This window comes from Salminus brasiliensis, chromosome 15 (assembly GCF_030463535.1).
Source record: "Salminus brasiliensis chromosome 15, fSalBra1.hap2, whole genome shotgun sequence".
NCBI lineage: Eukaryota > Metazoa > Chordata > Actinopteri > Characiformes > Bryconidae > Salminus > Salminus brasiliensis.
In genome coordinates, this window is record NC_132892.1 from 29,073,563 (window position 1) to 29,100,601 (window position 27,039).

Below are 27,039 nucleotides of genomic sequence, written 5' to 3' on the forward strand. Positions count from 1 at the left end.
TTATATACATATATATACATATATACATATATACACACACACACACACACACACATTATATATATATATATATATATATATATATATATATATATATATATATAGTGGAGAAAATAAGTATTTCATCCCCCTGCCACAGACCACTGACACACCAGTAAAGTCGTTACGTGCATGAGAGACAACTGTCCCACACTGTCACCTGTGTAAAAGGCCACCTGCCAAGAGACTCAGTGACACTCCAACATCTCCACCATGGGCAAGACTAAAGAGCTGTCTAAAGAGGTCAGGGACAAAACTGTTGACCTACACAAGGCTGGAATGGGCTACAAAGTAAGAAACTGGATGAGAAGGTGGCAACTGTTTGTGCAATTAGTCAGTAGTGGAAAAAGTACAATATTACTGTTAATAAACCTAGTCCTGGAGCTCCATGCAAAAAATCACCTCGTGGAGTCTCATTGATCATGAGAAAGGTTAAAAATCAGCCAAGAACTACACGGGAGGAGCTGGTTAATCATCTCAAGGCAGCTGGGACCACAGTCTCCAAAAAAACATTGGTAATACACTGAGATGTAATGGTTTAAAATCCTGCAGTGCACGCAAGGTTCCTCTGCCCAAGAAGGCTCATGTCCACTGTTCGCCAATGAACATATTAATGACTCTGAGAGAGACTGGGAGAAGGTGCCATGGTCAGATGAGACCAAAATTGAGCTCTTTGGCCTTTGGAGAAAGAAAATTACAGAAAATGGCCCTAAGAACACCATCCCCACCGTCAAGCATGGTGGTGGAAGTATTATGTTTTGGGGGTGTTTTTCTTTTAAGGGCACAGGCCAACTTCACCGCATCGATGGGAAGATGAACGGGGCCATGTATCGCAAAATCCTGGATGACAACCTCTGAAAATGGGTCGTGTAAACAAGGACTGGAAACAAAGGAGCCAAGGAAACAAAGGACTGGCTCCATTAGAAGCATGTCAAGGTCATGGAATGGCCTAGCCAGTCTCCTGACCTCAATCCCATAGAAAATCTATGGAGAGAGCTGAAGCTTCGCGTTTCCAAATGCACGCCTAAAACCCTAAGGATCTAGAGATGATCTGCAGAGAGGAGTGGGCCAAAATTACTCCTGAAGTGTGTGCAAACCTACAAAACTACAAGAAACGTCTGACTGCTGTACTTGCCAACAAGGGTTTTGCCACCAAGTATTAAATGATGTTTTACTGAAGGGGGTCAAATACTTATTTCCTTCAATGAAATTCAAGTGAATTTTTATTTCTCATTTCATGTCATTTTCTCTGTTTTTCTCTTGATATTCTATGTGTCACTGTTAAAATTAAGCTGGCATAAAATTATGAGACGTTTCATTTATTTTTTTGAATTCAAACTTTTAAAGTCAGTGGGGGGGGGTCATATATACTATATATATATATTAGTTTAAACAGAATCCAACCTTCTCTGATGGATGATCTGCCACATAAACATCATGCTACACTGTGAATATAGCTCTAGGGTGTGGGTAACTGACACCATCAGCTTTCACTTTCACTTCTCTCCTCACTGCTGTTTCTGTTTTGAACTTCTTCCACCAGCCATGAAGATCTCTTGTGTTTTATTACTCCTTATAAATCTTCAGCACGTGAGGACTGGTGAGTAAAGTAACATTTAAACTTAGAGATGAGTGAACAGCATTTAAGCCAGTTAGGCGCTTCTGCTTCTTCTTACTTCCTGAGGGTGTTGGATCTAAGCTCTCTGTAACGGTAGATCTCCAGCACCCGGATTGAGCAACCCTCCGTTATCCCTGATCCTCCATTAAATGGTCTTACATAAATAAGAGGAGGTGGTTTAGTGAATGCATGTTATGAGGCTGTAGAGATGTTAACTCTGTAAGACCTGCATGATACAAGTTGGGAGAAATTCAGGCAAATAAGAAGCAGCTACAGTGATCTGACAGACAACAGACTATGGGGTCTGCTATGGGGCCATGCTGCTGCATTCATGATAGACAGGGCTTATCTTACATAAGGGCGTATGTAGACACTGTCTGCATTGTTCCTACAGGCTGGTTTTCAACAGATTCAGTGTTTATGTGGTAGATATGTAATGTCTGCACTATATTCACTGTTTTTTCAATCTTTTTTGATTATAAATATGAGCAATCAGTAGTGCAGTAATAATTACTATGATAAATACCCTCTGCATTGCGATTAGTACAATTCAAAGACTCTGGATGTTTATTTTTTGCCAAAAACAAAAAAAGAAATTGTTATTTTTATATAAACATTGTAAAGAAAAAAATTATATTAATAAATACAAGATAATTCAATACTGTTAATATTATTAACAGGACAGTTTTGTTCTGTTCTGCGCTGAATATTAGGCAAAAAAAAGTTTAAATGTACTAAATTTCCAAAAACAGGCGAATCCTGATGCCATTAATAAACAACAACATTTATACAAATTATTATGTATCAGCCAGGACCTGTGAAGTACCTGTTAAAACTTATTACGCATCAGCCAGGACCTGTGGAGGGTTCTCCTGCATTGGGCAGCGCCCACGGCTGAGCTGGCGGCGTTGATTGGGCGTCACGCGGGAGGGAGACCCTCCACAGGTCCTGGCTGATGCATAATAAGTTCTATCAGGTCCTGGCTGATGCGTAATAAGTTCTAACAGGTCCTGGCTGATGCGTTTTTTGCCTAATATTCAGCACTTGTTGAAAAATGGCGCCTATATTAATCCAGACCTGAGGAATAGCATCTGTTTGGCGTGGTGGACGCATGTAGTAGGGGCAGTGGTGCTCAGCGGTTAGATAACAGGGTTGTGGGTTCAATTCCCGGGCTCGGCAAGCTGCCACTGTTGGGCCCTTGAGCAAGGCCCTTTACCCTCTCTGCTCCCCGGGCGCTGGAGTTGGCTGCCCACCGTTCTGGGTGTGTGTGTGTACTCACTGCCCCTAACACGTGTGTGTGTGAGTGTTCACTACCAGATGGGTTAAATGCGGAGGACACATTGTGTACACTGTACAGTGACAAATACGTGCACCTTTACCTTTACCTTCACCTTTAACACACGTGTGTGTGTATGTGTGTGTATGTGTATGTGTGTGTATGTGTATGTGTGTGTATGTGTATGTGTGTGTGTGTTCACTACCAGATGGGTTAAATGCGGAGGACACATTTCGCTGTACAGTGAAATACGTGCACCTTTACCTTTAGTACAAGTCGCTTTAATTGGTTTGGTTGGTGTTTAAGCTGTAAGGTTTGTGGTGGGGGGCTGGTAGTTATTATGGGATGTTTTAATTGGGATTGATTAGCTTGTTATTGAAGTGTGTGCAGGTCCTTTGTACCAAAAGGTGACCTGCAGGTAAAGGTGTGCGCGCGTGTGCAGGTTTGTCCCTGGATACTTTTTGTAATGGTTGTATTTCAGGTCGTCTGGGGGCTGTTTTGGCCACTAACCTTTTTTTATCTGTGCAAAAAAAAAGTTTATCACTGTTAATCTTTCCTGTTTTGTGTTTTTTTTTTTTTTTTGGTTTGGATTGAGATTAATTTTGTTTGCACTAAATCAATAGAGGGGGGAAGCTGCAACCTCACATGTTTTGTAGGATGTGCACATCTTAGCTTTCTTGAGCTTTCTCTGTTGGTAGTGTGTGTGTGTTTGTTTGTTTGTTTGTTTTAGGATGGAGGTATCTATGTAGAGTATGTTTGTAGATTGGATAATACGTTGGATAGATGCCTTTGGGTTTAGTTTTTATTTATTTATAGATGGATGCATGCATGCATCTTCTTGGTGTGTGTGTATATATACACACAAAGTAAAGAAAATTAAAGTATACAGTTCAGAATAGTTGTATGTGTAAAGTGCATTGGGCAAGTACAAAAGTGAACAGTATTTTTACACTCACAGATATTTAATTTATATAAAAATGTCCCAGTATTATCATCAGTAGTACACCCATCAGTTCAGTCCAGTGGCTGGAGTGAGCTATCTAGATGAAGTTGTAGTGAAGTGGGTGTTGGTGGAGAATGATTGACTGATTGATTGGTAGTGGGTTTATTTTGAGGTGTTCTTACTTTATATTTCATCTTCTTTTTTCTTTGAACAGTAGTTTTGAGCTGTAGCATTGTTCTGGTTGAAAGGATGTGCTAAGGAGAGAAACCAACTGATTGATTAGGGTGACTCTACCATAGTAAGATCCTCTATTGTTACCAATAGAACTGAATTGGGTCATGTGACTGTTTTGTGTGGCTTTGCTGATTTTGGTTAAGGTGGTTATTTTTGTTTTATTAATTTGAATTGTTATTTTGTGTGTGTGTATTTTAATAAAATAATTTACTCTTGCTGCTTCTCCTGTGTTCTCTGCTCATTCAGTTGAGACACTTGAGTGGGGACGCCTGAATTTTGCTAATTGCATCACATGGCTCATCCAATAGAACTGATCAGGCTTATAGACAAGAGTGTTAGTGAGGTTCATCCCCACCTCACTTCATCCCCAGCTCCAATATCCCAAAAGGATTGGATTGACCACCAACCATCATTCCAGAGAACACCGTAGATCCACTGCTTCACAGCTCAGTGCTGGGGGGCTTTATACTCCTCTAGCCCATGCCTAGCATTCGGCAGGTGGGGCAATAGGTTCATGTGTTCTGTTGGCATGGTTATATATTTCCATTTCCACTGCATTTAACACTAACTTTACATTTACAGATCTTCAGTATGACAGCTGTTCTTACTGGACTTCCTCTAAAGGATATGGGCTGCCCGAATTTACGGAAAGGAGGGTTCTGAATGATGTCACTGTCTACTACTATGACAGCAGAACAAGGTCCAAAACGCCCTGTCCTGACTGGATCAACACCACTGCAGGGAAAGATGAATGGGGCATTATTCATCATTGGTCAGACTACAACAAAGATTTTTTCACCCTTGGTTTTCAGTCGGCCAGTAAGCAGTTCAACCAGACAGGTAATATAATCGGTTTCTGGTACAAACAGTTTAGAATGAATGCAAGCTTCTCAACTTCTCAACAACTGCTCACCTCACTGAGCCTGATCTTTACTGCCCTTCTCGCTTTCCCAAACAGGTTCACTGTCTGACCAGAACATATACCAAGGATCTGGATGCTGCTCTCTGTATCCAAATGGGACTTACAGGGGGTTTCTGACCAGTGCTTTCAATGGCAAGGACTTCTTAAGCTTAGACATCAGCAGCAGGATGTTTGTAGCTGCGGTTCCTCAGGCTGTCGTGTACAAGAATCTGAAGGAGCGAGATCCGGCCACTATAAATGTGTTGGCAGCTTTCTACAAGACTAGATGTCTGGATCGCCTGAATATATTTAAGCAAGCTCCAGAGGTTCTCATCAGAAAAGGTCAGATATCTTCTTGACTTCTTCCTTCTTCACTGCCTCCTTTAAAGCTCTGACTCACAAATCATTAAGTGGCTAATTCCCTGGAAAACTGTGGAAGAATCTGAGACCCTTTGATCAGAGCCTAACTGTGATTGCTAGATGACTGGGTCTGGGGTCTAGGGCTTATGGTGCTCAAGCCAAAAAGTGTCCTTGCGTGATTTTACCTCAGTCTCTGACTGGCCTGGCAAAATCCTTGCCCCAAAAAGTTCTAATATAGTAAAATATAGTGGTCAATGGATCTTAAGTTACTGTGGAACAGTTCAAGTGCTGACAGTACAAACATGTATTCCTAATGTCTAGAACAGAAGTCATGGATCTTCCTGGTTATCTTGGTGTCTAATTTGTCTCTTGTCGTTTCTCCAGCTCCAGAAGTCAGGATCTTTGAGCAGCAGAAGGCCGACTCCATTACAGTCACATGTCATGTGACAGGGTTTTACCCCCGGGTGATTCAGGTGGTTTGGCTCGGTCCAGATCTTCAGCCTGTGGATGAAGGGGTCACTGATGTGCTGCCGAATGAGGACGGCACGTACCAGACCAGAAAGAGTGTGATAGTTCCAGAGGAGGATGTAGGAGAACACACCTACAGCTGTGTAGTGCTGCATAGCAGCGTACCGGACAACATCACCAGAGTCTGGGGTATGAGGACTTCTGCACATCATTAAATGTTTTAGTTAATGAATTCTTAATCTATCAGTACTGAACACTTCTTCTCCTGAACTTCCTGAAACTGATTGTCCTGTTAAAGGACATTTCAGCCTAAAACTAGCATTAAATATGTGATCTGTCCCTCATTCAGTTCATCACTACAGAGGTTTTCAGGCTACAGACTTTTTGTACAGCAGTGAAACTTGTGTAAAACTCAGTGAAAACAGACCTGCTTTCTTCTGCAGGTGGAGAGAAAGCTGGAGGAATGGCTGTCTGGATATCTCTTGTCTGTATTTGCTTGTTGGCTGCTGGAATTGGGCTTGTAGTGTGGTGGCGCTGCAGAACTCGAGGTAAGCAACCCAACTACTGTACAACAAAGAGGAACCGTGAAAGATTTTTAAGAAAAGCCATGAAATAACCACTTCTGGTTTCCCTGTGTTTGGAAAGAACCTTGTAAAGAACTCTTTTAAAGTTTAAGGAACCTTTACATAATCTATCAACTTTTATCAACCTTTAAATACTATGAAGGTTCTTTGAACTTGAAATGTTTCTTCACACTCACACATCTTGTTTACAAAAATACCTAATAAAGTCCTATTTAACCATTCTTGGGAGACACAATAGACACATTTATCTATGGAATTGTGCAAAGAAACCTTGATTGGCACCTTTATTTGTAAGAGTTCACTCAATTAATTGTCATTACATACATTTTAAATCCAATAGTTTTTCAGGAGGCGTCCTACTGAAAATTCTTGCTCAGTTATACAGTTCTTTATAAGTATTTATTTGTTGGCCAAACAGCTTTTAAATCACATGTTAAACACTGGATCTAAGTACTTACAGAATGGCTAAACAGCACCAAGAATGAGCTACTTATTAAATGCTGTCATGTTAGATGCTGTCATTTACATAATGTAGTAACTTATTGGAAATATAGGAATTCTCTTCAAAATGCAATTCTTTGTTTTGGCAAGAGATCATATTTGAATTCATAGCTATTAGCAAAATATGAAAATGGTCATGGCTAACAATCCTTTGTGTTCTTCTATAGATGCGGTCATCTGAACCCACGGTCTGAACGCTAGGGAAAATGATGGTAGATATTATTGCTACCATGGAGTCGATGGTTCTGTTACCTTTTACGTTTATCTGTGAATGAATGAGATCCTTACACAGAATATCACAACCTGGTGTGATGGGTCAGGACAGGCAGGCTCTCCAGAGGGAAGTGCGTACGAGATTATGCCGAGAACATAATCCAGACCAAGCTTCCTGCAGACCATCTACAACAGAGCTGCTCAATCCTGGTCCTGGAGATCTACCACCCTGCAGAGTTTAGCTCCACCCCGAATCTAACCAGATCTGATCCAGATAATGAAGGCCATCAGGAGCAACTGAACATTAGTCAACTGTGTTGGATCTGAACTCTTCAGGGTGGTAGATCTCAAGACCAGAATTGAGCAGTCCTGATCTACAACCAGCATTGCTGAACCAGTTCCAGGGAAATTGTGAAGGACCTCAGACCTCATAACAATGGACTCCTCTCACTGCTGTGGTGATGGAAAAGCTTTCACTCCCTGAAGGCCAAGGATGAGGAGGAGCTTCTTCCCACAAACTATTCAGGCTCTAATTCACACCTATAACTAGGACTACCCCAATACTCCTCACTTTTAGCTTGTTTGCGTCATCATAGCCATGCTGTCATTTCCTGACCATGTCTGTTCTATTGCTTCAATACAACAGTTTGCAAAATAAAAAAAGCAAGAAATTAATTAATTGAGTTGTGAACATAGCATTTAATGGATTTAATGTTTGCATTTCCTTCCACCAGATTATAGTTTCTTTACAAGCATTTTGTTGCTGCGTCACAGTAACAGCCTGCAGTTCCTTCCCCAACGCCTAACAAAGTCAACACATGAGGCTGTTTCACAGGGTTTTTTCTGGTTTGGTTCATGTATTCTTGTCCGTAATCTTGCTTTCTTGTGCTCAGGGCATTTACCTTACTTATTGGTTCAACGAAGTGATACAGTATTTGTGAATTACCGTGCTATTATTTCGCCATATAAATCAATCATCTTACAGAGCCGGAACTAGTTATTGTTTAATCTCTTACTACCCAACAGTACATGCAACTTAAAGTAGCTGAATGCATTTATTAGAAGAGCAGTTTTCAAAAGCATTGGCACTAAATTTGTAAATAGTGTTAAGACTTCATCTGTCTTCTCTCTATTTATTCAAATCATATTCACATTTCTACTGCATTTAAAACTAACTGTACATTTACAGATATTGAATGACAGCAGGGAACCAACTACTTTAATTAAACTACCAATTCTGCCAAGAGCGCTCAAATATCCAATCAGAGTTTGTTCTGATTCTAAATTAGGTGTGCTTTATAAATCATTTTGACCATGTTGAATTCAGAAACCCCCAACATTGTGCATGTGTGCACAAAATTCATTTTTTCCTATTGAAGATGTGTGTGGTGTCGCTCAATCTGCCCCAGAAAGTAAGAAAAACAAATGACTGAACCCCTAATATTGCCGTTACTTTCACGTCCATGATGAGTGCACTGATGTTGTAGGTCTTCAAATTTGCATGTAATTATTGGATACATCTTGCCTGCAGAACTGATGTCCACATTGTGTGCTGCCATCTCGTCAATAATTTGACATTTGATACTGCAAAGGGTCCTTGTAGTAAGTATAAGAGCACCCAGCATACAGTGGGGCCAGAAAGTATTTAGCCAGTCACTGATTGTGCAAGTTCTGCTACTTAGAAAGAGTAGCAGGTTCACACCAACCTGCTTTCCTGTTGTAGATTCACTCTTCCCAGCCTGGTGCAGGTCTATAATTGTCTTCCTGGTGTCCTTCGACAGCTCTCTGGTCTTGACCATGGTTCAGTTTGGAGTGTGACTGTTTGAGTTTGTGGGCAGGTGTCTTTTATACAGATAACGAGGTCAACAGGTGCCATTAATAAAGGTAACGAGTGGAGAACAGAAGAGCTTCTTAAAGAAGTCATTAAAGGTCTGTGAGAGCCAGAAATCTTGCTTTTTTGTGGGTGACCAAATACTTATTTTCCACCATAAATTACAAATAAATTCTTTAAAAATCATACGATGTGATTCCCTGGATGTTTTTTCTCATTTTGTCTCTCATAGTTGAAGTGTACCTATGATGGAAATTACAGACCTCTCTCATTTTTCTAATGAAGAGAACCTGCACAATCAGTGGCTGACTAAATATTTTTTTGGCCCCATTGTACATTTCGCTCATATGTTCTATGTTCTGTGGCTTTACTGCTTTTTATGGTCATCGTAGATTTTGTCAACACATGTAATGGATTTTATCAGAAGTCATTGTTCTTTAAGAGTTTTAGCCTCTTTGCAAATATCCTAACTTCCTCAGCTTTCTTTATCAAATATACATTCAGTGATCCGAATTCTCTGAACAACGGTGAACCAGTACTGTGAATATCAAAGTCATATCAAAGCATTTCGTTTTCACATAATTTCATTAAGAACAGTCAGTACAGAGTAAAAGTCTTGAATCAGGATCAGGATCAATCATTTTTTTAAAAACCAAACTTCAGCCTTTTTAGAAAGTGATGCACAGTATCAGTGGTGGGATTTCACCCCCTATTGATTTGTTGAAGCACTGGATGACTAGGTAGGACTAGGTACGACTAGGTAAGACTAGGTGGGTAGGATGACTTATCAGAATGAATTCATGGATTCTCTGATGGGTGGTTTGCCATCCTGAGAGCGAGAGTAGTTCAGTCTTGCTGATGGACTGTTTTAGGGTGTGGCCTAGAATTTGCTTTGTGACTTTCAGGCTAAAACAGCTTCTACTTTCACTCTCAGCGTTGAAGCCATGAAGAACGCTTGTGTTCTATTTCTGTTCTTCTATCTTCAGAAAGTGAGAAGTGGTGAGTAATCTTCACAAGGTCTTTTGTAGAGCAGTTTGAAATCTCTTCACATTCAGGATCTTACTTACATTTACTCTTGGCGATCTTAGAGTGGCCGAACAGCAGCAAGTTAAACTCACTTGCAACAGCTGTCTGACGCTGACTTTGTCCTGCAGGTCCCTCGTGCTTCCTTGGTCACGTGCTACTGGTCCTGAACACAGCATTTACAATATTCAGTAGTCTTCCCTGGTTTAGATCCAGTCTGTGTTTGACAGTAATGAACTTAATGAATAAACAAGCTGACTGTGGTGACGTTTACCGTTGATTTCAGATTCAGAATTCTGTTTTTCCTCAGAATTGATCATTATTCCAGTTTTGGGGTCAATTTGAGGAATTGCAATATGCTATAGTCACAGTTTTTATCTAACATGTACCATTTAGATGACAGGCAAAAATGTGAACAAATGTGTATAACAGGCAAAAAGATTCATGAAAAATTCTAAAAAAAAATAAATTAAAAAAATTAAATTCTAGGTCTTCAGAAAGAAAATAGTGTTATTTAAAAAAAAATAGTGTTACTATTTAAAAAAAATATATAAATTCATATATATAAATTAATATATATAATATTAATATAAAAAAAACATGCAGTGTCAAAAAAGTAAAAAACAATTACATTTTACATTGTTTTATATTGAAAGCAATATGAAACTACATTGAATTATTAAAAGGATTTAATATATTGTTATGGTTTCATCTGTAATTTCTTTTGCAGATTTTCAGTATGACCACTGTATTCACTGGATTTACTCTAAAGGATTTGGGCTGCCTGAATTTACAGAGAGGAGGGTTCTGAATGATGTCACCATCTTCTACCATGACAGCAGTTTAAGGTCCAAAATGCCCTGTCCTGACTGGCTTAACAGCACCGCAGGGAAAGAACATTGGAGTAGTATTCATTTCTGGTCAGACAACAACAAACTACTTGGTAACCTTGCTTTTCAGTCGGCTACTCAACAGTTCAACCTGACAGGTAACGTGCTTTTTTGTTTGCTTTATTACGGCCATAATATCATCACTTTAATAAACTAATATTAAGATCACAAATGTAAAAACTATGAAACAGTAAGTCTTAAAGAGGCCATAATTGACTTTATAAGACCAGATGCCTGCAGCGGAAATGGTGTTCTTCTTTTCTCTAAACATCCAAACTATTTGTTGTCCTTTGAAGAGAGTCATTAACTTTTCTTGGCTTTAGGGTTAAAACGATTAATCAAAAGTTAAAATTGCTTTCACTGTGCCAACACCTATTCACTCTATATAGTGGATTTAAAAGGAACATTATGTATTTTAAACAGGTAAAGAAAAATTGTGTAACTGTGTAAAAAAGCAGGAGGTTTCTTTGGTTCCGGCTTGTATGCTCTCCTGGGCAAACCCACTCTTCAGCGGCCCTAAATTAAATAGTTTAATGGTTTTCACAAAGGTTCATTTATCTGTGAAACTGTGATATCATAATATCAATATCAATAGCAAAATATTACCATTCGCCATTCAAAGAAATGGCTGTGGTATCCCTGGATCCACATGTGCATTTATTTCCAGAAGAATTAAAACACTGCATCACACACTCTATATTTAAGAATAATTAATGGATCAGTATAGCGCCATTATAAATGTAGTACAGTTATTATGCTCTAGTGTGGTCAGTATAACGATTCATTTTAACAATTAGTTTAAAGTTTTAAAATATAAAAAAAATATTAATACATTTTATTGTGTACAAAACCTTGTTCAATTTCAGAAATCCTTTTTAATTAACAACCCAACTGTTATTTTTATGCCATTTGTTTTCCAAATACTATATTATTCATACAGCATTTTAAAATAATAAAAAAACATTTTATATAAATTTATATTTATATTTATTTATATTAAAATGGTAATTACAACCAAATGTTTATATGTTTTAATCTTATGTGTATGTGTACACTGTAAAAAAAAAAAATAAAAAAGGTCAAATGACTGGCAGCAACGGCTGCCAAACAAAAAGCATTAAAGTCAAATATCCTAATTGACATTCAGTGAAAAAACAATACATTGGCATGAAAGGCTCTGCAGAGGAACTCCTGAATTAAAAAAACAATCCTGAAATTCCTGATATATTATTAGAATTGAACACCTTCAATAAAGTGACAACATTACAAGTTCTGCAGCAGACGTACACACCTTTCTCATTGGCCCCTGGCACCATCTAAACATAGCACAAAAAGTAAGGAAATTTGTGTTTGGTAGTTTATTTTTTTTTTGGCCGAAGTTTTGGCAAATTTTTAATGGGCGCAACCATCATACTCAGCTCTGCTGCTTATCCCACAAATGCATGTTCCTTACAGATGTGGTACCATTTAAAAGTGAAATGAACAGGCTTTCCAATGGTATAAGATTTATTGCCAAGAAGCATTGTTACAACAAATAAAATAATCTACCAAAAACAATTTTTTTATACTTTTTGTGCTAAGTTTATTTACAAAAACCTCCGGTCACTGATGCTCACCGTCAGTATGTTGTCATTTCCCCATGGCTACCTTCCCTTGGGGCTTGTGTGTTTTATGTAATGGTTGACTGTCTGGTCTCAGTGTTGCAGACTGTTTTGACTGTTTTTTTTTTATTTCATTTCATATAATTTATTATTTTTCTTTTACATTGTCTTAATCACAGTTGTGCACTTTTAAACTGTCTTACAGGATTTGGAAATGAGTAAATATTTCTTGTTTCTCTGATTTAGGTTCACTATCTGACCAGAACATTTACCAAGCATCTGGATGCTGTTCTCTGTATCCAAATGGGACTTACAGGGCATTTCTGAACAGTGCATTTAATGGCAAGGACTTCTTAAGTTTTAACATTAACAGAAAGACAATTGTAGCTGCAGTTCCTCAGGCCGTCCTGTTCAAGAATCTGAAAGAGGGAAACCTACTTGACATGGATAAGGCAGCGATATACTACCAGAATACCTGTCTGGAACGACTGAATATATTAAAGCAAGCTCCAGAAGTCCTCATCAGAAAAGGTTAGATATGTTCTTACCTTTTTTTTTACTTCACTGCACCCTCTAAAACACTGTCTCACTAAGCATGAAGTAGCTAATTGAGAACCATTATTCTCAATATGGTAAGATTTGTCGTCCAAAGAACCAAAAAGAAGTCTTTAATTACCATCTTGTCATTTTCCAGTTCCAGAAGTCAGGATCATTGAGCAGCAGAAGGCCGGCTCCATTACAGTCACATGTCATGTGACAGGGTTTTACCCCCGGGTGGTTCAGGTGGTTTGGCTCGGTCCAGATCTTCAGCCTGTGGATGAAGGGGTCACTGATGTTCTGCCGAATGAGGACGGCACGTACCAGACCAGAAAGAGTGTGATAGTTCCAGAGGAGGATGTAGGAGAACACACCTACAGCTGTGTAGTGCTGCATAGCAGCGTACCGGACAACATCACCAGAGTCTGGGGTATGAGGACTTCTGCACATCATTAAATGTTTTAGTTAATGAATTCTTAATCTATCAGTACTGAACACTTCTTCTCCTGAACTTCCTGAAACTGATTGTCCTGTTAAAGGACATTTCAGCCTAAAACTAGCATTAAATATGTGATCTGTCCCTCATTCAGTTCATCACTACAGAGGTTTTCAGGCTACAGACTTTTTGTACAGCAGTGAAACTTGTGTAAAACTCAGTGAAAACAGACCTGCTTTCTTCTGCAGGTGGAGAGAAAGCTGGTGGAATGGCTGTCTGGATATCTCTTGTCTGTATTTGCTTGTTGGCTGCTGGAATTGGGCTTGTAATGTGGTGGCGCTGCAGAACTCGAGGTAAGCAACTCAACTACAGTACAACAAAGAGGAACTGTGAAGGATTTTTTAAGCAATGCCATGAAATAACCACTTCTGGTTTCCCTGTCGTTGGAAAGAACCTTGTGAAGAACTTTTTAAAGGGTTTAAAAAGCCTAAATCAATGAGAGGACTGTTCCTAGAACCTGTAAATCATGTGGAGGTTCTTTAGACCTGGTTCTTCTCACTCACACATCTCGTTTACAAAAAAAACTCCAAAGAAACTGGTGACTTTACAGGAAAAGGCAACAATGTGCTTAACTTTGGATTTAAGCTAATGTACAATAATAGTTTATTCCAAGTAATTTAGAGCATTTCTATTGGTCTATTCACCCAGAATTATTGACACAGTGTACAGAGCAGCTACTATTCAATTTATGGTCATTACATACATTAGAAACCCAGTAGTTTACTTCAGAAGTAAAACAGTCCTTCAGATCCTTCATTTGTATTGTCTTACATTTTTAATGAGCATGTTTATTTTACATCAACTCATCCATGGGCTTGCTGGACACATCATAAAAAATATATATTTTTAATATTTTAAAGATTGCCTCAACAGCCTTTAAATAACATGTTAAATACTGGGTTTAAGTACTTAAGTACAACACCAAGACTAAGCAAAAGACACATACTACTATACATATTACATACATATTTCATTCAGTGAACAAAATATAAACATGGCTTCACAACTAATCTTTTGTGTTCTCCTATAGATGCTGTCATCTGAACCCACTGTACTAACACTAGGGATAAATAATGGTCTGTATTATTTATATCATGGAGTCGATGGTGTTACCTTTGGATTTTCTCTCTGTGCTTTTTTTATGTTTTGTGTATTGTCAGTAATTTATTTATGCACTGTTTGAACTAGCAGAGGTGGTTCAACTGCACAGTATGCCATAATTAAGAACTACAAGTCATGAGTGAACCCAATATATGTATATACACTACACCAGCATCATCATATAATGTACATATTAACATCTCTGCATGTACATTTTTATTATTTTTATTAATTTTTTTATTCATTAATTACTACTGGTTCAATTCATTATTAACAGAATTGTTTGGTACCAATTTAGACTCAAGGTTAAATGAAGCTTACCTTGATTTGTCCTTTGGTTCAGAGTTAAGGAGTGAAGTCTCACTTCAGAGGGCAGTGCCTTCGCCCAGTGACACAATCTCTTTGTATGCATTCAGAACAGATGCCCGTTTATACTGAACAGAACATTGTAATGAAAAATCATGTAATGATGAGAGTGAGAATTTCAGGTTCACAGCAACAGTTCAGTGTAACAACACTTATCCCACAGGACCTTATCCCTGAGGTTGTGGATAGATGATAATTAAGGTGAGTTGTTTGTAAAGTACAATGACTGTTAGATTTTATCATGTGGACTGCTATTGCTATTTGTAAGAACCAGCTGGTCCAACTCATCGCTGTTAAATCAAGGTAACTCCAGAGAGTCCTATTCTATTGGCAGTACTTCTCTATAGGGAATAGACCAGCTGTGTTTTTGCATTTGCATATCTGTGGAACATCTGTGGAATAATGTCTATGGGACATTGGGACGGTTACTTTAACAGTGTATTCCTTTACATCACAGATAGAAAATGTAATGGTAATGTAATCCAAAGGGTTATTACAGAAAATCGAATTACTTTCAGTTATGTTGGATTGCTTGCATGTGTAAAGATACAAAATAAAGACAAAAGAAAAACGTGTGTAAATATCCACATGAGACCATCGTGTGTGTCTACACTTCATACTAAACTATATCTATCTATCTATCTATATATATATATATATATATATATATATATATATATATATATATATATATATATATATATATATATATGCCATCTTTCAGCTTTCCTAGTCCTACATAAATACGAGAAGACGTTTAGTGATTGTGTTCTATGAGACTGTAGAGCTATTAACCCCGTAAGACCTGTCGGATGTTCTTCCACTGCAATTTAGGAGAAAATCAGGCAAATAAGAAGCAGCTCCAGTGACCTGAAGGTCAAGACTGAGGTCACACAGAACAGACGATAAGCTCTGCTGTGGAGCCGTGCTGCTACATTCAGGCTCAGCAGTGTCATGATCCACAGAGATGATCTTACATAAGGCATATGTAGAAACTAGACAGGAGACACTGGCTGCGGTCACTCCAGGCTGTTTATCAACAGATTCAGTGTTTATGTGGTATGTGTCTCATGTCTGCACTGTTATCTGATATAATACTGCCATCTGCTGGTAAGAAATATGATATTATTATTGAATATTACTGAAGATAACTTAATATTCACTGCAATGCACTTATTCTGCTGGACTCTGCTTTAATCAACATAGCATTCTAAAATTTTATTTATTTAATAATTTTATTTATTATTTCTGAATACACATTTATTCTTTTATGATTTTGTTATTTATCACAACACTAAAGACTGTAATGTTTGTACAGACACTACAACACAGCAGATTCACAGAAGTCTTTTATAAGTGTAAAAGCAAAAACTCTCTAAGAGCATTAAGAAGAAATAGGCTACTAAGAGCAATTCAGAAGGAGAAGACTCAGAAGGAGAAGCTCAGTAAGAGCACGATGAAGAAACACTGAGATGAACCTGAGGATGAGGAAGAGCAACTGAGAGGAACAAAAAGATGTACATAAACATTTACACTGACAATTAGGGCACACTTATAACTACTGTATTGCAAACCATGTTTTAATCCGTACATTAATAATTAAGTATGTGTACAGCACTCTTTAATGATTCACACAAATGATATATAAAGGTTATGTGAGGTTTGTGAACATTTAGTGGATAAATAAAGCCACTCAAGCTCGGTTTGTTTATACTGGTTGCTGATGTGCTAGAGGACACACCCTTGCTCTCACCTCTGATACTGGGGTGGTCTTATGGCTGAGCACTAAGTTAGAACGTACGTGCCTTTCATTCCACAGTATTCATAAGCAGTGCCAGTCAGTGATGGGTCGGTGGTGAAAGATCCGGCTGTAAGAGTCGGCTCTTTGAAGTGAACGACCTGAAGTGATCCTGAGCTGAATTGTTTTTCTGTTAAACCCACACATGATTGGTCGAGATGTTTGGCAGCTGTGTCTGTGTGTGTCTACACTGAGCAGGAGGGGAGGGGAGGGTTTCCAGACACATTCAGGAGAGTCTCTTGGAAAGTTCTCTTGGGAGAGTTGTGTCCAAATGTAGTAAAGTTACATTTTAAAATATCAAGCAGGCTCCACAAACAACCTGCACAGCCATATATATATATATATATATATATATATATATATATATATATATATATATATATATATATATATGCTTATTATATATATTTATATATAATATCTTTATTATTTATATATATAAAGCCATGTAAATAATAAACATTTGATATAATGTATGTTTTTACATTTGTGATTAATTTTACTATTTAATTTTCATTTTATCATTTGGTAATAAACTGATTTAAGCAACATTTAAAAAATCTAAGCAGCCCCTTAAGAGCTGAAATCACTAGTGTCAGGGTGCTCTATGCACACTAATCAAATGATATCAGCTACCTTTCAATATCATCATGTAAATTTTGCCTGTTTTGTTGACAGGATCTTTGGCCACTTCCTATAATTTCCAGCACTGTGAGCGCCAGCTGTTTCAACTATAGATAAACATATGTAAATATGTAGACATGTATAATGTACAGATTTACATATGTATGTATATCTATGTTTTTGTTTTTTTTTTCCCCACAAGAGTTAGGTAAACTTTACAGTCAGCTTCCAACTTCACTGACAAACCATTATTGTTTTTACTATGGATTAAATTAAATTTGTCAAGCAAAGTCAAATACAAATAAGAGTGGGATATACAGTCTTAATATTCATATACCCAAGGAAAAGAACTAGGAAACCAAGAATACCATTGGGATTTAGAATGCATTCATGTAGTTACACAGATCTGTGCATACGAAGGTTATAGATGAAGGTGTTGTTCTGGCAAAATGTATCTTATGTATATAAAGTGTAGCTATTATTTTGATCAGATTTATTGTAAAAGCCCCTCAGGGTTAAATAAAGGGGTTGTAAAAAATAAATCAAATATAACGGCCTTTGAGAGATGAACCGTTACTCACTACACCCTTCACAGACTGAAGTTCACAGCCCTTCGCACTGAGCTCCTTCACTCCCTGATGTTTGCAACCTCACTTAGAAGTCTGACTTCTCTATGTGGTCCACTTCACCGGAAATGACTAATGTGATTGGAATGCACTTCAGGATGTGGACCGCTGTGGGACATCCTGACAAAACAGCTTTCACTTTCACTCGTTTTGACTGTCCCAGCAGCCATGAAGAACGCTTTTGGTGTGTTCCTTCTCTTACACCTCCAGAAAGTGAGGACTGGTGAGTTGTACTAAATGTGCGAGATGTTTGTTTACTTTAGATCCTAGAAGTGGCTGAACTGTTTAGACCAGCTGAGGGTCAAATCTGAAAACACCCGTACATCTATCTGGGCAGTAAGTGACTATTTCCTCAGAACATCTCCAAAGTTCTCCTCATGGAGTCTAGTATTATTTAGAGTTTTCCTCAGATCAACACCTGGTTTGGTGGTAAATCAGGGCTTAATGATGGTAAATCAGGTGAGCTGCTACTGCTGCTGATGGAGTTGAACACATCCTCCAGGAGAAACCTGGAGGAACCGAGCTCTGTTCTTCAGACTAGCTCACCAACAAGATCTCACTACTTTCTTTCTTCAGAATGAGAAGCTCTTGTTTCTCCCTTTTACTGGATTTATGTTCACCTGTTGTTCTGATGAGATCTGGAGCTCCTACAGTAAAAATTCTCTTATTGCTGAGAGAAAGAATTTGAATAATGTGATTAGGTGCCTACAACGTCTGCAGCGTCTTCTCCTTATTCAATAAAAAATTGAAGACAGAAGGTCACCTGCCCACTCCTTTACAATATCTTTACATTTACAGATCTTCAGTATGACAACTGTGCTTACTGGACTTCCTCTAAAGGATTCGGCCTGCCTGAATATACAGAAAGGATCGTTCTGAATGATGTCACCATCTTCTACCATGACAGCAGTTTAAGGTCCAAAATGCCCTGTCCTGACTGGATCAACACCACTGCTGGAAGACATGAATGGAGTATTATACATGAGTGGACAGACCACAACAGATATTTTATTACCCTTGCTTTTCAGTCAGCTATTCACCAGTTCAACATCACAGGTAATCTGCTTCTCTATTTGTTCTATTATTACAATGTATCTCTATGTTTAAGATGTAATCTGTGTGATATCCCTGGTGCTCACCTTCCATGGTACCACCATACTGTCAAATAAAAAATAGGACACTCCATGAAATAGTTCAGAAATATCAGTATTTGGTTTTCTTTTAAATAATATTCATAGATCAAAGTGATATAGCTGCATAGTTTAACTTCATTTAAATAATAATTAAGATAATACATTCAAATGGAAAATAATGCCAGTTCCTACTGGAAAAAAACAGGTGATATTTCTTTTAGCTTAAGATTTTAGACAGATGGTTTCATATTTTTCTTAAGCACTCTCTGATACAATACAGAATTTGGTATCACTTTACTTGGATGGTCCATTGCAGATGCCTCATAGATGCTCACCTGATATTAAACTAACATTGAACTGAACATTTATTAAACGCATCTGAACAACTGAAGTTGAATGTAAATGATTGGCTATTAAATGTAACCCTAAACCTAACCCTGACTTTAAGGTTAGGATTAGGATTTAGGGTTCATACAAGGGTAATCATGGGTAAAGCTAGGGTTAGGTTTAGGTGCTGGGTTATACTCAATAGCCAGTCGGTTATATTCATCTTCAGTTCAGTTCAGCTGAATGTTAGTTGAATGTCAAGTGAGCATTTACGAGTGATCTATATTGGACCATTCAAGTAAAGTGTTACGAAGAATTCATAGTGTATTCTATTACTGAGAGGTCGCCAGGCCCTGCTGTGGCCCACATTGACATTTCCACCTCCATGCTTCATATTTGATAGGGGTTCTTGAGCTCCAGTGCTGTTTTGGTTGAGGTATTCAGTCTTCTGCTACTCTGCCCATTGAATACATTTATTTAACTTTATCTAGGTGTCAAATGTCGTTTTTTTTGGTGTGTGTGTGTGTGTGTGTGTGTGTGTGTGTGTGTTTGTTTTTTGTTTTTTTGGCAGCAATGGTTTCCTTCTTGCTCATCTCCTGTAAAAATCAACTTGTTCAGTTTCTTTGTCTGATGGTAGATGCTGTACTTTGACATCAGCTGTGGTAAGAGCTACCGGCTACTGTGATTACATTTTAGGATTGTTGGAGACTTCTATTCATCTTGCGGTCTGCCCTTGGACTGAACTTGCTAGGCCTTCCTGATCTGGCCATGTACATGATTTAGCGGACAGTGAAATGGCTGATTTCTTATTTCTTTCTAAACCCCTTTCCCAGACTCATCTGCATCTTTTTTCTGAAGGCCTCAGCGAGCTCTTCGGATCTGGCCATGGTGATCTGACCTTCACCACTCACTTCATCAACAATCAAGCGCAAACCAGTCTAAATGTCTAAGGTTTAAATAAGACAGGCTCCTCCAGTATCCTCTCTAACCGTGTTCTGATCAGCCGATGTTCTGCACCTGTTTCTAATTCTACACATTTTAAGTAGTAATAAATGTGGGGTGTTCTAACTTTTTCCTTACAGGAGAATTGCATTTTAAATAATTACCTTTTATAAATCATGTTTAAATCTTCAGTTCTGTGAGTTTAGTTAGATTACCTCTCAGTATTGATCACTAGAAGATCAAATATCCAATATGTTTAAATGTGCTTATACAAATCTAATTTAAATGCTGCATTACATATTCTAAAAATGTCCTGCACCTAATATGTTCTTGCCAGATAATAACATAGAGGACGAATAGATTGAAACTCAACATTTTTTTAATCCTATTCAGGTTCACTGTCTGACCAGAACATTTACCAAGGATCTGGTTGTTGTTCTCTGTATCCAAATGGGACCTACAGGGCATTGCTGACCCATGCATTCAATGGCAAGGACTTCTTAAGTTTGGACATTAACAGCAATGCAATTGTAGCTGCTGTTCCTCAGGCTGCCATATACAAGAATCGAAGAGAGAGTGATCCAGTTTCTATAGCTGAGACAGCAGCATACTACAAGAAGAAATGTCTGGATCGGCTGAATATATTAAAGCAAGCTCCAGAAGTGCTCATTAGAAAAGGTCAGATATGTTCTTGACTTCTTCCTTCTTCACTGCGTCCTTTAAAACATTGTCTCATTTCGCGTAAAGAGTCTAATTCAGAACTATGAGGCACATGGGGAGTTATAATACAATTCGTCAGCCCATGTCCTGACCTGCCCCCTGCTCAGTGCTGCTAAGAACCCATTTGTGGCTGTGTGCTACTGCCTGCCTGCCCTCTGGATCAGGCTCTCCTGCTGTCATTTTTCTTCCTCTGTTATCTTCCTGCATTGAGAGGCCCTGTTTCCACTGTTCTATCCTGGTGCTGCCCAACCCAGCTCTCCACTCTCCTACTGCCTGCTGTAATTCTGTACTGCTCTGGATCCACATATTGCTTCATACATGCCACAGGTGTGCATATGATGGTTTAAGCTGCATGGACTTTCACATTACCACTGAACATGTGTCCTCTATCTAAGGGGGTCCTTGCTACTGCCGCCACTGGCTTTGCTTAAAAGAAGACTAGATCTAGATATAAAGCTGCTTTGTGACAGCAATTAGTTTTGAAAAGCACTTGTAATGTAATGTTTCTTATCTGTTGCAAATAAGCCTTGCTCCATTTTTGTTCTTCTGCTTTTCACTTTTTGATGTAATGTGATAATTAGAAATGCTCCAAAATGACCTGGAATATAATCTGCTAATTACATTTCAAACATGTATTCCTAATGTCTAATACAGATGTCATGGATCTTCTTGTTTATTTTTGGGTCTAATTGTTTTCCAGTTCCAGAAGTCAGGATCTTCGAGCAGCAGAAGGCCGGCACCATTACAGTCACGTGTCATGTGACAGGGTTCTACCCCCGGGTGGTTCAGGTGGACTGGCTCGGTCCAGATCTTCAGCCTGTGGATGAAGGCATCACTGATGTTCTGCCGAATGAGGACGGCACGTACCAGACCAAAAAGAGTGTGATAGTTCCAGAGGGGGATGTAGGAGAACACATCTACAGCTGTGTAGTGCTGCATAGCAGCCTACCGGACAACATCACCAGAGTCTGGGGTATGATCAACCTCTTCAAATTTGTTATTGAATCAATCAGTAGTAAAATATTATAATTAAGTTATGGCATTTATGTTTAAGAGCAAAGTCTGGGATGGTAACAGGAGTGTGTTTTGTGTAGGTTTGGAGAAACGCAGCAGGATTGCTGTTTGGACATTACTGGCCTGCGTCTGCTTGTTGGTGATTGGATTTGGTTTTTGGATCCGCTGCCAATCGGATGGTAAGTAAGTCAACAAGATCTTTGCATTTGAATAGACTTTACAACATAAAACCTACACTTTAGACGGGGCTTAGTAGGTCCTGGAGAAATTCTCTCTTTCATGAATGATCTTTTTTCTGTTGTCCCAGAGACAAAATTACAGGACAAATTACCTGCTGAACTCAATGTTCACTGAACTCAGCAGTGCTCAAAAATTAAATATTGTCTTGCATGTTAACTCTAATTCGCAGAGTGGTAATAGTTTCTTAAAAGGCTGAAAGTTGTCAGATATTTAACATTGTTCTTTCCTCTACAGTTTCACTATATTGAATTCATTTAGATTCACTAGACTTGTGTGGGTCAGTTGATTGAGTCAGATAAGCCCAGACTAATTATACATTTGTAAGGAAACTTAAATTCTAGCTTTGCAAATAAGGTAATGTACACTATATGTCCAAATATTTATGGACACCACATGTAATGAATGTATTCAGCTACTTTAAGTAGCACCCCTTGCTGACACAGATGTACAAATGCAAACACAGAGAGCTTGTCTAGTCCATGTAGAGAAGCTCTGGCAACAGAATAGGACTCACTGGAGCAGACAAACATGAACCCATGAAGACATTTATGCAACCCTGCAAAAATGTACAATTGTCCTCTAAATAGTGTTGTGTTAAACTGTTTCCCATTCCAGCACATCACTGAACAGATGAACACTTTTGGAGGAGAACACGAACTGCCAGTTCAGGTACTTCAGCTAATAGACCCCTGCACTAACTATCATCATGCTAAGTAGTTGAAGATGCTAAGGAGGCATGAAAGGGGTCATCTTACCCACCTAGAGAGACCAAGGCCAGTTAATGGACTTCAGTCTGGCCTCCAGTGAGCTTCACCTGCACATGTACACCAGCATCCTTACAGGAAACATCACAGCCTGGTTGGGTAACAGCATCAAGTAGGACAGGAGAGCTCTCCAGAGGGTGGTGTGTTCAGCTTAGATGCAGACCATCTACAGCAAGTGCTAGACCAAGGCCAGAAAGATTGTTCAGGACCTCAGCCATCCCAACAATGGACTCTGCCCTCTGCTGCAGTGATGGAAAAGCTTTCACTTCCTGAAGGCCACATAGAGAGAATGAGGAGGAGCTCCTTCCCACAGACTATTCAGGCTCTGAACCAGGATTGTAACTAGACTACCCCATAAACACACATGCCACAGAATGCCATCTTTACATTGCACACCACTGTTAAATTCTTCATTTCTGTATTGTGTGTATATATGGTTTATACACTATATTGCCAAAAGTATTCACTCACCCATCCAAATCATTAAATTAAACATTCATTGCAAATTGCACCTAGGCATGCAGAATGCTTCTACAAAATGTGTGAAAGAATGGGTCGCTCTTAGAAGCTCAGTGAATTCCAGCATGGTACTGTGATAGGATGCCACCTGTGCAACAAGTCCAGTCGTGAAATTTCCTCGCTACTAAATATTCCACAGTCAGCTGTCAGTGGTATTATAACAAAGTGGAAGTGGTTGGGAATGACAGCAACCCAGCCAGAAAGTGGTAGTGCCATGTAAAATGACTGAGTGGAGTCAGACCTCACACTGATAGAACACCTTTGGGGTGAATTAGAGCAGAAACTGGAAGCCAGACCATCTCATCCAACATCATTGTCTGACCTCACAAATATGCTTCTGGAATAATGGTCAAAAAACCTTGTGGAAAGCCTTCCCAGAAGAGCTGAAGCTGTTATAGCTGCAAAAGGTGGCCCAACATCATATTAAACCCTATGGATTAAGAATGGGATGTTCAAGTTCATATGCGTGTGAAGGCAGGCGAGCAAATAATTTTGGCAATATAGTGTATATTGCTCTTCCAGTATTTACATTGTTTTTTCATTAATATATTTCGCTTTATATATCTTGATATTACAACCCGGATTCCAAAAAAGTTGGGACACATTGTGAATAAAAACTGAATGCAATGATGTGGAGATGGCAAATGTCAATATTTTATTCATAATAGAACATAGATGACAGATCAAAAGTTTAAAAAGAGTAAATGTAACATTTTAAAAGAGAAATATGTTGATTCACAATTTCACAGTGTCAACAAATAGCAATAAGTGGCTGGAAAAAGGAAATTGAGCATATAATGAACAGCTGGAAGACCAATTAACACTAATTAGGTCAATTGAATATAAAAAGAGCTTCTCAGAGTGTCAGTGTCTCTCTGAAGTCAAGATGGTAAGAGGATCACCAATTCCACCATTGTTGCGCAGAAAGATAGTGCAGCAATACCAGAATGGTGTCCCCCAGCGTAAAATAGCAAAGACTTTTAAGTTATCATCATCAACCGTGCATAACATCGTCAAAAGATTCAGAGAATCTGAAACAATCGTTGTGCGTAAGGGTCAAGGCCGTAAAACTCTACTGGATGCTCGTGATCTCCGGGCCCTTAAACATCACTGCACCTCAAACAGGAATGCCACTGTCAAGGAAATAACAGAATGGGCTCAGGAATACTTCCAGAAATCATTGTCAGTGAACACAATCCACCGTGGCATCCGCCGTTGCCAGCTGAAACTCTACAGTGCAAAGAGGAAGCCATTTCTAAGCAAGCTCCACAAGCTCAGATGTTTGCACTGAGCCAGGGGTCTTTTAAAATGGAGTGTGGCAAAATGGAAGACTGTTCTGTGGTCAGATGAGTCACGATTTGAAGTTCTTTAGGGAACACTGGGGCGCCATGTCATCCGGACCAGAGAGGACAAGGATAACCCAAGTTGTTATCAACGCTCCGTTCTGAAGCCTGCATCACTGATGGTATGGGGTTGCATGAGTGCTTGTGGCATGGGCAGCTTGCATGTCTGGAAAGGCACCATTAATGCAGAGAACTATGTTCAGGTTCTAGAACAACATATGCTCTCATCCAGACGTCATCTCTTTCAGGGAAGACCCTGCATTTTTCAACAAGATAATGCCAGACCACATTCTGCAGCAATCACAACATCATGGCTACGTAGGAGAAGGATCCGGGTACTGAAATGGCCAGCCTGCAGTCCAGATCTTTCACCTATAGAGAACATTTGGCACATCATAAAGAGGAAGGTGCGACAAAGAAGGCCCAAGACGACTGAACAGTTAGAGGCCTGTATTACACATGAATGGGAGAGCATTCCTATTTCTAAACTTGAGAAACTGGTATCCTCTGTACCCAGGCGTCTGTTGAGTGTTGTAATAAGAAGGGGGGAGGCCACACAGTGGTAAAAATGGCCTTGTCCCAACTTTTTTGGGATTTGTTGACACTGTGAAATTTTGAATCAACATATTTCTCCTTTAAAATGTTACATTTACTCAGATTAAACTTTTGATCTGTCATCTATGTTCTATTACGAATAAAATATTGACATTTGCCATCTCCACATCATTGCATTCAGTTTGTATTCACAATTTGTTTAGTGTCCCAACTTTTTTGGAATCCAGTTTGTATATTGTACAGTTTTATGTGAGCAGTTATTAAAGCATTTCACTGATAGTTGTACCGTGTATGACTGTGACAATTAAACTGTGATTTGATTTGATTTCAGTTCTGTTCTTTTATGCTTTAGACCAGTGGCACAAAAGTTTTTGGACGCCCCTTCTACTCCAGCAAAACTGTAGTAGTAGAAGTAGGAATAATAAGAATAATTGGCTCAGAAACAAACTGGACTGCCTCAGCTGAACCGAATTGGAGCTAAACACTCATCAGAAAGAAAAGAGAGGCATATTTTTTCACTGGTTAGGCCTGAGAAGACTGAACACAAAGAAACAAGTAGGCGCAAGGCTAAAAACGAAAAGCTAACTGCTTACAATGTACTCAGCATGCTAACAGAACATGGCATCGAGAGGACATAATGAGAGGAAAGCAGCACTCTCTGATAAGGTATATAATAATTACAGTGTATTCGTGTTAGAAGTGTTACATCTACAATATAATCCTGTAAACTAGCCAAAAAAGAGCCAAGTTAGAAGGAAAATCAGCTTTTTCATTGTGATGTAAGGACCTGTATGATACAGTGTGTAGGTGTGATGTTCTTACACAGCAATTTAGGAAAAAGTCAGACAAATAAGAAGCAGCTCCAGTGACCTGAAGGTCAAGACTGAGGTCACACAGAACAGACGATAACCTCTGCTGTGGAGCCGTGCTGCTACATTCAGGCTCAGCAGTGTCATGATCCACAGAGATGATCTTACATAAGGTGCATGTAGAAACTAGACAGGAGACACTGGCTGCGGTCACTCCAGGCTGTTTATCAGCAGATTCAGTGTTTATGAAGTTTATGATATAATACTGCCATCTACTGGTGAGAAATATGATATCATTATTGAATATTAATATAATATTAATATCAGATAATATTCACTGCAGTTCAACTTATTCTGCTGGATGCTGGACTCATTTCCTGTAACTTAAAACACACGTACAATCTTAAGCATTTTTTTATAAACTTGTGTTTAGTGATGTTACATACCCTTAATTAAACTGGATTACAGACGTTACCAGAAAGCAGTTCCACTGAAATCTTGGAAGCCCTTGAAAACAAGCCAAGTGTAAAATTAAACCATGGAACAATAAGACTTTACTATATATATATATATATATATATATATATATATATATATATATATATAGTATATATATATGATGAGTTGATATTTATTATTTGTT

The 27,039-nt window shown here is 38.7% G+C and overlaps 3 protein-coding genes across 3 annotated transcripts; all 3 read left to right on the forward strand.

Annotated features, from left to right (window-relative positions):
• The first annotated feature begins 1,557 nt into the window (after positions 1-1,557).
• Positions 1,558-7,816, forward strand: LOC140535770 (class I histocompatibility antigen, F10 alpha chain-like). The gene is made up of 6 exons (XM_072657256.1): positions 1,558-1,639; positions 4,693-4,950; positions 5,069-5,353; positions 5,756-6,028; positions 6,283-6,387; positions 7,092-7,816. Exons 1-6 carry the CDS (start codon positions 1,585-1,587, stop codon positions 7,103-7,105), a joined length of 990 nt encoding a protein of 329 aa, XP_072513357.1. The 5' UTR covers positions 1,558-1,584; the 3' UTR covers positions 7,106-7,816.
• Positions 7,817-10,690: 2,874 nt separating this feature from the next.
• Positions 10,691-15,548, forward strand: LOC140535841 (class I histocompatibility antigen, F10 alpha chain-like). Its single transcript, XM_072657368.1, has 5 exons — positions 10,691-10,979; positions 12,729-13,013; positions 13,177-13,449; positions 13,704-13,808; positions 14,546-15,548. Exons 1-5 carry the CDS (start codon positions 10,694-10,696, stop codon positions 14,557-14,559), a joined length of 963 nt encoding a protein of 320 aa, XP_072513469.1. The 5' UTR covers positions 10,691-10,693; the 3' UTR covers positions 14,560-15,548.
• A 2,626-nt stretch (positions 15,549-18,174) lies between these two features.
• Positions 18,175-25,912, forward strand: LOC140536081 (class I histocompatibility antigen, F10 alpha chain-like). The gene is made up of 6 exons (XM_072657720.1): positions 18,175-18,253; positions 18,829-19,086; positions 20,826-21,110; positions 21,853-22,125; positions 22,247-22,345; positions 23,022-25,912. The coding sequence occupies exons 1-6, from the start codon at positions 18,199-18,201 to the stop codon at positions 23,030-23,032; spliced, it is 981 nt and encodes a 326-aa protein (XP_072513821.1). The 5' UTR covers positions 18,175-18,198; the 3' UTR covers positions 23,033-25,912.
• Positions 25,913-27,039: the final 1,127 nt, after the last annotated feature.

Bases quoted from the DNA above. Each gene is read 5' to 3' on its own strand.
- LOC140535770 (XM_072657256.1), top strand. From the start codon at position 1,585: ATGAAGATCTCTTGTGTTTTATTACTCCTTATAAATCTTCAGCACGTG. The intron at 4,951-5,068 runs GTAATATAATCG...TTTCCCAAACAG, and splicing joins TAAGCAGTTCAACCAGACAG to GTTCACTGTCTGACCAGAAC. The intron at 6,029-6,282 runs GTATGAGGACTT...TTTCTTCTGCAG, and splicing joins CAACATCACCAGAGTCTGGG to GTGGAGAGAAAGCTGGAGGA.
- LOC140535841 (XM_072657368.1), top strand. From the start codon at position 10,694: ATGGTTTCATCTGTAATTTCTTTTGCAGATTTTCAGTATGACCACTGT. The intron at 10,980-12,728 runs GTAACGTGCTTT...TCTCTGATTTAG, and splicing joins TCAACAGTTCAACCTGACAG to GTTCACTATCTGACCAGAAC. The intron at 13,014-13,176 runs GTTAGATATGTT...GTCATTTTCCAG, and splicing joins AGAAGTCCTCATCAGAAAAG to TTCCAGAAGTCAGGATCATT.
- LOC140536081 (XM_072657720.1), top strand. From the start codon at position 18,199: ATGAAGAACGCTTTTGGTGTGTTCCTTCTCTTACACCTCCAGAAAGTG. The intron at 18,254-18,828 runs GTGAGTTGTACT...TTACATTTACAG, and splicing joins CCTCCAGAAAGTGAGGACTG to ATCTTCAGTATGACAACTGT. The intron at 19,087-20,825 runs GTAATCTGCTTC...AATCCTATTCAG, and splicing joins TCACCAGTTCAACATCACAG to GTTCACTGTCTGACCAGAAC.